Below are 13,678 nucleotides of genomic sequence, written 5' to 3'. Positions count from 1 at the left end.
AAGTTCTGTTATCGAACGAAAATTTATGCTTATTTAACTCGTAGTGCTTTTCTCTCAAGTCTAAACTCGCAGTCTGGCCTATAACTCCACAGAAATGACCAGCAAATAATGGGTTCTAAATTTGGATAAGCGCTTTCAAAGTACTGGCCGAAAAATTTTATTGTTTATTGATAATTGCCCAGCACATCCAAAAGACGTACAAAGCAAACTGAAAGCCATTGAACTGGCATTTTTTCCACCGAATATGACCTCCAAATTACAGCCGCTGGATCAACATAATTCAAAACTGAAATTTTTTATCGTACCAAATAGTAAAAGAAGCACTAAAGCGTATAGAGGCAAACGAAAAACAAGATATTACACTTATGGATTGCATCAATCATGTAACAAAAGCTTGGGATATTGACGTCAAAAATCATACCATAGCGAATTGTAAAAAAGTGTGCAATACTGGAATGGGAAGAGGAAGATACATACTTATGTTTTATGTATATATAATATCGAAATGTAATTGAATGTTAAATATAAATCTAACATAATATGTATGCTATCTTCAATTTAAGCAAGATAATGATTAGCAAACTGATTTCTTATATTATGCTGATATTGTTGAGAATTATCCCTAATTAGATGATCCAGTTAATGCTCAACAAGTGACGGGAGTTTTTTCACCAGCCTTGTTTTCCGAGATTGATTTATATTTGCAAATAAATGACACTAATACTGATGAGCACTATGTGTTGTAAACAAAAAGAGTCATTTTTTCTGAAAATACAAAAAAAAAAGAAAGTTTTCAGTCACTAATTATGTGAATACTTAATGTATATACACATATTTCTATATTTTCTGTAATGTGTGTTTTAAATCAACAAATACATATTCATCATTTAATATACTTAAAGTAGCATATATGAGTTTCTTTTAACAAAAAAAAAATTTTCTATAACTCGAAGTCTCCGAAAGTCGAAGTTTTTTTTGGGATAATAGTGATTCGAGTTATGGAAGTTCGACTGTATTTTCAAAGTTTAACTATTCAAGAATATGTGTACAAGAGGATTTTTCAAAACTCAAATTATTTTCGGAGATATAGGCATTTTTATGACCCGGCATCCAAACTGGTTCGGCCGGAACTAATCGAACAAAAGACTTTACGCGAAACTTTAAACGCGTTTTTCTCAAAACTGACTTTTCGGAACGATACCCACGATTTCTCAGGTTCTACTAGATCGATTTACTTGAAATTTTTATAGAGTCTTCTTTATAGGCTTGTCTATGGTTGGAACTAGCCCCATCCCCAAATTTTTATTATTATTTTTAAAAAATTCGAAATAGTCAGAAAAAGTTATCAAAAAAAAAAACTTTTTTTCAGGCAGTCGCCATTTTGTGAAAAAAAATTTTCCCCACTTTTCCGTAGTTCCGGCCATTGCGACATTATTCTAGATTAATAATCTTTTTTTTTTTTGGTTTCAGATAACTAGGAGGGTTGAAATCATGGGTATGGTTACGTGGAAATTTTTAGAGAACCCCCACTTCGTCAGCTCATAATTTTTGAATTTTTTTACTTTTTTTAGTTTTTAATTTTTTTCTGTACTCTTCTAAAATTAAGAAATAACTAGTAAAAAAAGGATAATAAAAATATTAATTATCTGTTTTGACGACACTTTAAAAATTACCTGAAATTCATGCTTCTAGACCAGAATATCCCCTTAAGTCGCAAATTTCCGCTGATTTCATCAAAATTCGAAATGCATTTGAATTGAAGGTAATTAAATTACAAGCGCTTGTGAAAATGCAATGGAAAGTTTTAAAATCGTGACAGAATGAAAGAGAGGAAATGTGACTTGTGCAAAGGAAAATATAAAAGTATAGTTTTTGTTTTTATACGCAGACACCTACTGCTGTGAGCAAAAAATAGTAAGACTTTTTAATATCAATTTCGCGCAAAAATCCATTCATTTTTTCTAAGTTTAAATGACTATTGGTGACACCTGTGCCAAATGTCATATCAAAATAATCATTATTCTTTAGTATACGCTTGTCTTTCTGAAGTACAATAAGTGCATTCGGCGATTTTTATGTTGATTAAAATTATTCAACAAAGAAGTTCATTTAAATTTTGTGTCCGGCATCAAATTTGTGGTGTAGAAACGTTCAGAGTGTTGGAAAAGGCCTTCGCTGATAATTGGTTGTGGTGAGCAAGTGCTTTTGATTGGTACAAATTATACGAGTACGCGTTGATGATGAACTACTTATGTCCCGGACGGCCATCAACATCAACTGATGAGCAACACGTCAATAAAATAATGACATGGAGATTGAGAATCTACTATCAACAGTCAAAAATCTTGCTGGCATCGTTGATCGAAATATCGAGAGTATCAGTCAAAACCATTTTGAAAAATTTGGGCCTAAGAAAAGTAAAAGCACAATTGGTTTCACAATCACTAATTTTTTCCTAAAACTGTGCCACGTTAACGTCTGTGAAACAAAGCTTGCCGACCATCAGGATATCACAAAACATATTATTACTGGCGATGAGTCTTGAATCTATACCTAGCACCCGTAAACAGACGATCAATCGGTGAATCGAAGACGAAAAATCCAGTTAAAGCTGGTTAATAATCAAGATTATGTTGACAGTTTTCTTCGATTATCGAGGAGTGGTGCACTCCGAATTCCTTGCAACCGGCCAAAGTGTCAACAACGATTACTATTTGAGAGTTATGCGTCGTTTGCGCGAAGCTATTCGTAAAAATATATGGTGTTGGGTTTTGCAACACAATATGCACCGTGGCATATTGAGTTTTTAAACAAATTTTCAACCAATATCGTGCCGCAACCTCCATATTCGCCCAATCTAGCTCCGTGTCACTTCTGGTTATTCACCAAACCAAAAGAACCGCTTTTCGGAAACCGGCTTGAGTCAACTGATGCCATTAAATGTGAATCGCCACGCGCATTGACGGCTATTCCGGAAATTGACTTTAAAAACGTTGGCACAAGTGTATTGGTAGATCAACCTGAAGAGATTCAAAAGCTACCATTTAATCCAGAAAAAACAACGATTTGGTGTGATTTGTGTGCTAATGGAATCATCGATCCTTATTTCTTCAAAAATGATGGCGTTGAGAACGTAATCGTCAGTGGCGATCGTTATCACGCCATGAGAAACGACTTTTTGATGCCTGGATTTAAAGCTCGTGATTTCGGCAGCTTTTGGGTTCAACAAGACTGCGCCACTTCCTAGACATCGCATCAAATAATGGATTTATTGAGAGAACATTTTGGTGAGCAGATAATTTTACGTTTTGGGCCGGTCGATTGGCTACTAAGATCGTGCGATGTCACACCGCTAGACTTTTTTCCGTAAGCATATGTAAAGTCTACAGGCTATACGGACAATTCCGCTTCGCTTGAGGTCATGGAGCAAATCATCACGTACATACTATACATATGTATGTATTCGCCAGTTACCAGTCAAAATACTCGAACGAGTCATATAAAATTGGACTCAACGAATGGACCACCTGAGACGTACCCGCGGCCAACATTTGAAACAGATAATATTAAAAATATAAATGCCAAAGAATGTTCTTTTGAATGATAATAAACATTCTCCATCAAATTTGAAGTTTTTATTTTCTTTCCTTAAAAAAGTAGGGAACCTCGAAAAGGATTAGTCTTTAGTATTTCTATAGCCATTTTAGAGAGATCAAATAGAAAAATTTTGGCTGCTTCTTTATAATACAAAATCACCTCCATAGCGTGTGAATTTTGTCAGAACGCTCTCAGTAAGTTTCCCAAGGAAAAGTCAAGATATTTCCTTGTAATTCCCTCAAGAAACCACACATTGAGACCAGGGATTGCTGTCAAAATAGGGTGTAGCCGACACTCAACCCACTGACATAAGAACATCGCTGGCTTGTTTACATATGTAAATACAGATGTACAGACGTCACAGATGTACTCTATGTGAATGACCGTCATTTGTCAGTCGAAGCCAGAATTTCCCTACATACCGCTTTTACAAGAATTCGCACTTGAGCAGCACATATGTATGTACATATCTACATATGTGTGAATGTCTGTGCCGGCTTGTAGGTAAGTGGGATTTCATGCTTCACAATTTAATGCCGTCACTAATCCGATTAAAATTACCGGTACACTCTGAGGTACCAATTCTGCGCTGGGTAAGCGATCGAAAATTCCAGTAGCAAAGTTAACGCGGCGTAGCAAGAAAATGGTCACGTACTTATGGATGTGCAATGGGTCTGCGCGGATGCATTGCCAGACATACAAATGCACACATGTTCAGCGTATGTCACGTAGATTGTAACCATTGTATTGCATAAATACACACATATGTTTGAAGGGAGCTTATATTCAGGAGGTGAAATATTTTCCAATGCTCGCTGCGGCAGTTTCCACCTTAGCTTGGAAGTTCTCTTGTGCTGACCAGTCTGTGGTACACATGTTTATGCAAATATATGTATGCACATATGTACGTAGGCATTGTGTCGACATCGTCCGCTGCTTCGCATTGAACAATGCCGGTGCCGTATGACAATGCCTGTGGACCACTAATTGATACCAGACAGGCGCTGCTAAGTCGCGGTGTCCGCTCATCAACGCAGGCATATTGAAATTTATACAAAATCTGCATTGATATATGTACATATACGTATATATGTATGTGTATATAGCGCGTGCGTTTTGTGTATATCCTGAGCGTAGAGTGCCTACTGCTGCCTTTTTAGCTGCCCTGTGCATGTGACAGACTGACCTGCTCAGCCGACTAGCTAAAGTGAGAATGTGAGGTATGTTAGTTGTTGTTGTAAGCCGAAGTAATTAAGCAACAATTAAGCGTAAACAATTGCCGGCTTTGTTTGTGCGACTAAAATCTATGCAAAATGCCCAAAGTCAATTATGTTGACTCTTTTCGTGGCATCTGGGTATTGGTATAAACGACTGGGGAAGCGCTAACGCCTATAAAGCGCATTGTCAACGCTCTTGAATGGCTATTGTGTTGGTGTTTAGTGGTCGCGCCTTTGAAATTAAACAAGTCGGCGATAGGCGAAATGTTTCATGGGAAAAACGCATTTGTTCGCGTAGAAGACAATAGCAAACGCGGGAAGCGGACAGCCAGCGCTTGGCTTGAAACGCCTTCAATTTTGAAGGCAATAGCTGTATATTCATACTGATATAAGTTAAGTACATATACATATGCTTAAGGCACAAACTTCATTAGCTGCGACAGCCCCTCATTAAAAATACTTGACCAGCTGACATGGTTCTTAGTGACCGCTGATCCTGCCGTCTGCCGTAAATCGCCGTCAAATTGCCGGGACGCGTCGAAAACTACTTCCACTCATGCATTATATATGTATGTACTTAAGTATGCCACCAAGCGAGCGTCTAATGCGCGTTATTAAGCGAAGCATATTCATTAAGAGAATAATAAATGCTTTGCCATAATCAAATCGCTTAAGCTGTCGGCTGTCTTTCGATTTGATTGTCGCATTTCTCATGAAAAGCGTCGCTTACGAATGCTTAAGAACACGTGTACTCCCCTACACCTTACATACCAATAGCATATGTAATAAGGTGGTGATTAAAAGCGACTTAAGGAACTAATGAGTGATGTTGCAATGACTGCGTCGAAAAATAATTAGTAATTATGGCAAAAGATGATTAACTGGTGATTTAGAACGGGCCTGTGTGTTGACTTATGCAAGAACATCGAGGTATTCGTTTAAATTATAGGAATAAAAGGCGATTGATGGGACTTGATAAGTCTACTATACATTACGAGAAATTAAAAATGTATAATAATAATAGTAAGAAAATAAATATACCTATTCATATTTGTTATTTTTAGTTTGTAGGTCAAATCATTGATTTCAAACGCTCTTCATTATAATAAATGTGAAGTATTTAGGAAAGTCGATAGTCTGGTATAAGTGACCGGAACAAAACTTTATCAATGAAATTCTTTACTCGTGTGAAAGCACATTCGAAGTCATTATGAATGGAACTCGTTTTCTTTTGCATGGCCACCTCGGGCACGCTTGCAGAAGTCCAGACGCTGAACCCAATTTTCCACGGTTTCCAAACCTAAATCGGCTGATAATACTGCAATTTCACGAACGTTGTTCGTACGAAGTTCATCAATCGTCGCTGGCTTATTGGAATAGTCCACAGACTTGACGTAGCCCCACAGGAATGTAGGTGATGTGATGTAGGTCAAGATCTTTTCGCAAAATACGCTACAACGACGTCACAGAGATGCCCAACGCTTGAGAACCATGTCTGAGAATTAATACGTACACGGCAGCAGTATTCTCTACGCTATGGGCTCTCCTTTGTCTCACTGCCACGGGAACATTTTGTACTGTGCCTGTGGATTCAAATTTTGCCAATAGAAGCTCAATTGTTGATCTGACAAGACGATTATGACGACCATAAATTGTATGTAGAGCTCTTAAAGTTGAGGTCACTGACTCCGAATTTCGGTAGTAAATTTTAGTAATTTCGACTCATTGTTGGATCGTGCATCTTTCCATGATGAAATGGCAAACCTTACTGAAAAGTAATGTCAAAAGAACGAAAAAGATATGGCGCGTTTGTTGTCCCTATTGATCTACTTTGTAGCGTCCCTATCTTATAGCTTGAGGTGAGAATTTTAATGGAAAATTATTATATTTTTCCGTTTTTAAGTCGAAATAAGGTTTCCTCCTTAATATTGAATAAAAAAACAGTGTCTGAATATAAAAAGGTATGTTTACAGCAAGTTTCGTTAAAGCAAAAAATATTTTGTACAAGAAAAAAGTAAAAAATTCAAAATTTTTTGTTTTTTCAAATTTTCACATAAATTTTGAGGTTATATGAAAAAGCTGATTATACGAAATTTGTAAATCTTTTTATTTGCTACAACTTTATCATACAAGTTTTTTTTATAGGACTCGTAGTTTTGCCGGAAATCAAGATTAAGCATTCTTAACACTTAAAAATTTTAACCACGCCCCTCCATTTTCCCTAACCGATTTCAAAACGCCCTTTAAACTACTTTTCCTTTCATTCTTGTCATTTTATATTTCTTTTTCAACATACTTATTAACAATTTTTTTTTTTTCACTTTTTACCATTTTCAAGGGCGCCCACTTTCACACAGTTCTAAAGTACCATTTTCAACAGGAGAATCAGATCTCTCCCAGTCTTGTCAGATTCTTTTTCAAATCAGCTGTAATACCAAAACTATTTACGAAAATTTGGTTTTAGTTCATAATTTTCACGAGCCTAGTAATAACAGTATCAACGATATTGTAATTTAGACGATCCCATTGATACCAAATATTTTTTTCTATATTTTCGAAGACTACAGACTAACGATAAAATACTTGATAGAAAACCTTTTAATATTAATTAGTAACAGAGTGATCTGTCTATTAAAACTACCTTGAGGTTTTTGAAAATATGATACCAAACCCAAAACAACGTCGAGATTTTGGAAAATACAATACCAAATCCAAGCAAAGTTCTACTGGGACATGCTGTCATTTTTGGAACAAGTAATACTAACCCTTGCACTGTCTATCAATACACGAATTTAGAAACACATGTGTATCTGTATGTGTTTCAAAATTCGTGTATTGATAGACAGTGCAAGGGATAGCTACCTACGTATAACAGTGCTAGACTCCCGAAAGCCGAATTGATAACCTTATCACTAACGTAATCGTACACGCTGACCTTTTAACACTTATTGAGCATAGTCACATAGCCTTTTATACTATATTGAATATTTATATATTGTACAAAGGCACACAACGCATTGTATGTTTGTAAGGTGGCACTTTCTTCACAGCATCTTTGAGCTGATAACATTTTTGAGAATTCTATAGGCTTGCCTTGCCCGCCGCTACAACGAGTAAAAGGCCGTTATCAGTTAATAGTTCGATCGCCAAACTCAAGGCTTCGGTAAAATAAGGCATGCAACATGTTTGACCGAGATTGTACTAATTGATAAGGTGCGGTATTCAAATCCCGTTCGATGGGTTAATTTAGTAGAAAATGTGACAAAAAATGGGAACCCACACAATACGATGTAGCCTGATGGAATTATTGAGTATACTAGAAGTAAAAAACACAAATAAATAAAAAAGTATTTCCCATACCGGGAATCGAACCCGGGCCTTCTGGGTGAAAGCCAGATATCCTAGCCACTAGACCATATGGGATGTGATAAATGCAGCGCAATTTTGTCAATATATTTTTTTCTCAAGGTCATATAAATATACACACCTTTCAAATGCCGGATTATAACTAAAATATTGTATTTTTCGAAAAATTACTAATTTTCTAAAAAAAAAAATTGTAGGAAGAAAAATAAAATAAAAAATATTAAAAATAAAATAAAATAAAATAAAATAAAATAAAATAAATAAAAATAAATGGGATTGTCTACGAAAATGCGTCATAAATACAATTTTAGGTTTTTGAAAGCAAAACACTCTCGAGGTAGGGTACTTTATGAATCAGAATATTACTGACGACACTTTTTTTTACAAAAAAGCAATTTCGTGCATTGTTTACATAAATTATCATATTTTGTATTAAATCTAAAGTCTTATAATAAATTCGTGCGCCGCCAGTCCGCCCCTGCACAACACTGCTAATGCGCATGATAACAGCGTAAGGACAGTTTAATCGCCGCTTTATGCTAAGCTCAGCTAATATTGTCATAAAATTGACGACATGTGGCAACGCCAAAGCGCGATGTTCGCCTGGCCTGTCTTCAAACGTGTCTGACAACTCGTAGCACATCTTATCACAATACTTAGTACAGCTTATACGGTCGGAGTGTAAAGATTATCTTTAATATTTATTAAACGGAAGATGTCCGAACTACAAAACGTATCGTGTCTCGGCGGTGGTGTGCAATTCTGGAAGGATTTCATCAAGATCTATGAGGAATCGCCAGCGCTTTGGGATCCCAGAAGTATGGCTTATAAAAAGCCATATCTTAAGCGTGAAGCCTACACCAAACTACGCGACAAACTGCGCGAAATCGATGCGAATGTACAAATCGACTATGTGAAGCGGCGCATTAACGGGCTGAGGTCCTGCTATAGACGCGAACTGCGACGCATACAGGACAGCAAACGGAAGGGTGATAATTTGTACCGGCCAACGCTGTTCTACTTCAAAGAGATGAATTTTCTCGATGACGTGCTCGACATTGATATAGAACGCGACGAGCGCGAGGGCAAAGTAAGTGAATGAGTTGACTGATTGACAGCGCTTAAATTTCAATTGATTGTTTTTTTATGCTTTTGTAGATAGAACGACGCGGTCGTAAGCCGAACTCAAGCAATAAGCTTACGAAGAAGCGCGCGCCGCCCGATTCGACGCAAAGCTCGAGCACTGATGAAGATAGCGAAAAGTCTTTAGCAGCCACATCGCCAAAGCCGCCAACCACGTCACAAACACAACAGCAACAACAAGCCGTCGCTACCGCAAGCATGCAGCAGTTTAACGTCTTGCCGCTGCAAAGCACGAGCGCCGCTGCTGGCGTCACCAATACACAAGCGCTGACAGCATCACTCTCGATTGAAGCACAGACTTTGGGCGCGAGCTGGGTGGCGCTCTATCATCGCCTGGAGCGCGATCAGCAGCTCTATGCGAATAAAGCCATAATGGAGGTTTTGTATCAGGGCGCGCTGGGCCGTCTGCACGCGGACTCATACAAATCGCTGGAGCGTGATATGAGCCACAATTTTCTCGACGATCATCGTATTATGGACGTGATCAACGAGGAATTGGCCACCGATTTTATAACAAAAGCGGATGTGGAGAGTTTCTATTGAGAAATTTGTTATTATTTTTAATTTGTGGTTAATTTTTGATACACAGGGGTTTTTAGAAGTATGGAAACATGTAACATAAGCAAATTTATATTAATAAATTTATTATTTAAATAAATATATATTAAAACTATTTTTATTTTATGCTATGAAAATGCCAAAGTCTGCTTACTTTTTTGCTGGTCTTTAGAAGTATTAAACAGCGAAAAAAATTATTTTGAACGGTTAGTTTGTATGGACGGTATATGCTAGAGTGACTCGATCTGGACATTCTTTTAGAGATAACTTGGCTGCTTTGGACAATAACTCATGACAAATTTAAAGAAGATATCTCGTCAAATAAAAAAGTTTCCCATACAAAGCTTAATTTTCAACGTTCAGTTTGTATGGCAGCTATGTATATGATATAGTGTCCGATATCCTCGGTTTCGACAAGTGATCCGTTTTTTGAGTATAAAAGAATGTCAGCAAATTTTCAGATCAATATCTCAAAAAATGGGGGACTAGTTTGCGTATATACATATGTGTTTATTTTACGGGGTCTCCGACGTATCCTTCTGATGTGTAGTAATTCGCTTATGTATGTATTATTTACATATACATTATACATTCGAAAACTCACTTTTACATACAATTAGCTTGACTTTCTCCGAGTATATTTATGTCCTGCTATCGCCTCAAATCCCCTGCATTTTTGTTCTTCGTTCAATAGTACATAAGTTTATTTTTAACACGAGTCTGTACACACAAGTGCCTATACATATGTACTTATGTAAATAATATATACATACATACACAAATATATAGGGGTATGAGCCTATTTATTTTTGGCACCTCGCTTAGCTCAGCTGCAACAACGACGCACAGCTGTACACAGCAACACACATTCGTATCTTTTTCTGGCAACACAGTCAGCTGTTTTTCTCCCACAGTTGTTATCAGCCGGTGTCCTTACAACTAACGGTGTCTGTGCTTAGCGCTTGCGCGCTATTTTCTGGATATAATTGAGGCGCTCTCGCGCTGTATTTACCGGGTATCCTGTATATATGTGTATATGCTTGTATTTTTATGCTCAACAGCTGTATGATATAGACGAGGAGTGGAACTAGCGAGTGGAATTGATTTTTCAATACCCTTTGAAAAGCTGTAAAGTTTTACAACAAATTTTAAGTGTGTTAGGGACTTTTTATCAAATTTCATTATTCTTGCTCGTTTTTTTGTTGTTCCACGTTTTTTTTTTTAAGGTTTTCTGTGCCGATATAAATTTTTTTTATAGTAGAAGAAAGCATCGAAAGCCGGAGTACGGAACTTTAATCCGCTAAACCTAACCTATTCCCAAATCATATCTCCCCACGAGATCACTGGACAAAATATTACTTCAAGGGATGAAATCTTGGTTTAGATATATAGAAGCATCGCAGTTTGGGGGACTAGATGAAGTACTAAAATAAGATATGAAGTCCCTCTTACAGTTCGCAAAATGTCTTGAGGACCTAAATGATAGATACTTCAGCTCAAATTAAACTGTACCTCCATCTGGTATTGCTAAAGACCATTAGATCTATGTATGTCGTGACAGACAGACTGAATGTTCAGAGCTAACATGGAAAGAAACATTAAGTATATATGCGGATGGATGAAAAATGGATAACAAAGTTGTTGCGGGTATATTCAGAGTTAGGCATAAGGCAGCTTTCTAAGCACCCAGACTGCGAATATATCAAGTAGAAATCTTTCTCTTTCGGAAAGCCACGGAGCTAGGCTCTGAAGCATCAACAAAAAACTGTAGGCCATCCAGAATTGACTTCCACACCCAAGCAGCAATCAAAGTTTTAAACTCGTTCCATATAATGGCCAGAAGTGTCTTGAAAAGCAGAGCAGCAGTAGAAAGTGTCGCCAGAAGCACGAGAATTCACTTTTACTGGTTGCCAGGTCACAAAAGTATCCAGGATAAAGAGATAGTGAACGAGATTGCTAAAAGAGGTATGCAACTGTCACCCATTGATAAATGCATAATTGTCCATACTACGATCTGAACATGACAAGGTAGATTACAATGCGAGAATGGAACAAGTTGCCTGGGCGCAAAACTGTAAAGCGCTAAATCAGAAATATAATAAGTTGCTACCGACACTCGACAGACTTGTCTAGACAGTCTGGTGGTGGCACAGACCTGCTGCAGCTGACAGAACCAGAAGACTGCAGAAAATGTCAAGAGCAGCATACCAGGGAAATAGTGGAGCAACAACTGTGCAATTGTCCCGAATTGGCACTGGAAGAGCTATCGTTGGTGCGGCTACAGTCTTTCAAAATTAAAATAGAGACTTGAAAATCGTCAGGCAAGTGTTAAAGAGATAGCAAGAGAGCCCGACATAAGTATCTGACGAGTCCGTTCGAATGATTTGGGTGGATATTTTGGATATGAAACGCGTTCTTGCTCGACTCGTCACGATAAAGCTGAATTTTTTTCGAAAAGAGTACCGTATCAGGTCTCTTTGGAAATGCCTCATCGTGCGTTTATGAGTTTGACATAGAAACAAGTCAACAATGAAAAACGAACCGACCCAAAAAAAAATACGCCAAAGCCGTTCAAAAATCAAGGTGATGCTCATTGTTTTTTTCGATATTCGTGATTTGGAGGATTAAAAATTTGTTCCAGAGGGACATGCGTTCAATAACGCGTTCTATTTGGACATATTGAGGTGTTTGCGTGAGAACATTCTTTGAAAAGAAGTGAAATTGTGTAAGAACAATTTATGGATTTTATATAATGATAATGCACCATCACTTCGAGCCACGTTTGTGACCGAATTTTAAGCCAAAAACGCTATGAATACCGTCGATCAACCACCGTATTCAACAGATTTGGCTCCGTGTGATTTTTTCTTGTTCTCCAAACTGAAATTGCCGCTCAATGGAACCCGTTTTCAGTCGATCGCTAGAGGAGCTTAATACTATCCCCAAAAAGTACTTATGAAAAGTGTTTCGAGAAGTGGAAAATCGTTGACATAAGTGCATTAAAGATAAACCAAATACTGATAAATAATTTAATATTTTGCGTTTTATTTACAAATTTTCTGGAGCATAACTTCCTTTGTTTTTAAAAAATTTATTGATGCTGGCCTAGGTTCTGTAAGGAAAGAAAAAAAATAAAAATACAAAAGCTGAAGGATATTCGTTTTGTTGTAATAAAAATGTACTTTATTCTTCATTACATTTTTGTATTTTTTGTTGGTATAAAATTCGCCTTTCATAATTTTATTTTACATCATTAAAAGCAATGCTTTCCTGTTGGCCCAAATTCATTGGCATTCGCGCTTGCAACTCACACTATTTCCACATTAATACAAAGAGTACATATGTATATACTCATAAGTAAATAAATTGGTGTGTTGTGAAAAGAAATTTTTTTTTTGGTATTTATATAAACAACAACAATGGTGATGCTATAAATGTGCCAAAGACCTTCAAATACGCATGTTTGCACTACCGTAAGCTATACAAATATGGCAAATATTAACACTATATCTTTAATCAACGCACTTGGTAGGTGGATATGTGCTCATTATTTACTAATTTGTATATATGTATGCATGTATATATATAATTATATATGTAGAAGCATTAATGTTTGTCTATTTCATAAGCAGCCGCCCGCCAAACAATGCTTACATCCGTTCGAGCAGCTATTCATCCTGTCTGTCTGTCTGCCTGCCGCGCCACTTGTTTGGTTAGCTTTCGCCATTATCGCCGGTTTTAGTGCGATAATTAAATCTGCATACAGCCAAATGTAGGGTCGTATCCATGAAAATGCC

The 13,678-nt window shown here is 37.0% G+C and overlaps 1 protein-coding gene, 1 long non-coding RNA gene and 1 other non-coding gene across 12 annotated transcripts in view; 2 read left to right on the top strand and 1 right to left on the bottom strand.

Annotated features, from left to right (window-relative positions):
- The window catches only part of LOC126761174 (uncharacterized), a 951,325-nt gene that overhangs the window by 855,607 nt on the left and 82,040 nt on the right, over positions 1-13,678 (top strand). The window lies entirely within an intron of this gene.
- On the bottom strand, positions 8,166-8,237 carry Trnae-uuc (transfer RNA glutamic acid (anticodon UUC)). Its single transcript has one exon. It is a non-coding gene; the product is annotated as a tRNA-Glu (tRNA).
- On the top strand, positions 8,627-9,985 carry LOC126761171 (uncharacterized). Its single transcript, XM_050477136.1, has 2 exons — positions 8,627-9,270; positions 9,339-9,985. The coding sequence occupies exons 1-2, from the start codon at positions 8,896-8,898 to the stop codon at positions 9,864-9,866; spliced, it is 903 nt and encodes a 300-aa protein (XP_050333093.1). The 5' UTR covers positions 8,627-8,895; the 3' UTR covers positions 9,867-9,985.

The sequence above is a fragment of the Bactrocera neohumeralis genome, chromosome 6, assembly GCF_024586455.1.
Source record: "Bactrocera neohumeralis isolate Rockhampton chromosome 6, APGP_CSIRO_Bneo_wtdbg2-racon-allhic-juicebox.fasta_v2, whole genome shotgun sequence".
NCBI lineage: Eukaryota > Metazoa > Arthropoda > Insecta > Diptera > Tephritidae > Bactrocera > Bactrocera neohumeralis.
Note: the sequence above shows the minus strand (reverse complement) of the source record. Positions and strands in the feature narration are given on the sequence as shown.

Bases quoted from the DNA above. Each gene is read 5' to 3' on its own strand.
- LOC126761171 (XM_050477136.1), top strand. From the start codon at position 8,896: ATGTCCGAACTACAAAACGTATCGTGTCTCGGCGGTGGTGTGCAATTC. The intron at 9,271-9,338 runs GTAAGTGAATGA...ATGCTTTTGTAG, and splicing joins GCGACGAGCGCGAGGGCAAA to ATAGAACGACGCGGTCGTAA.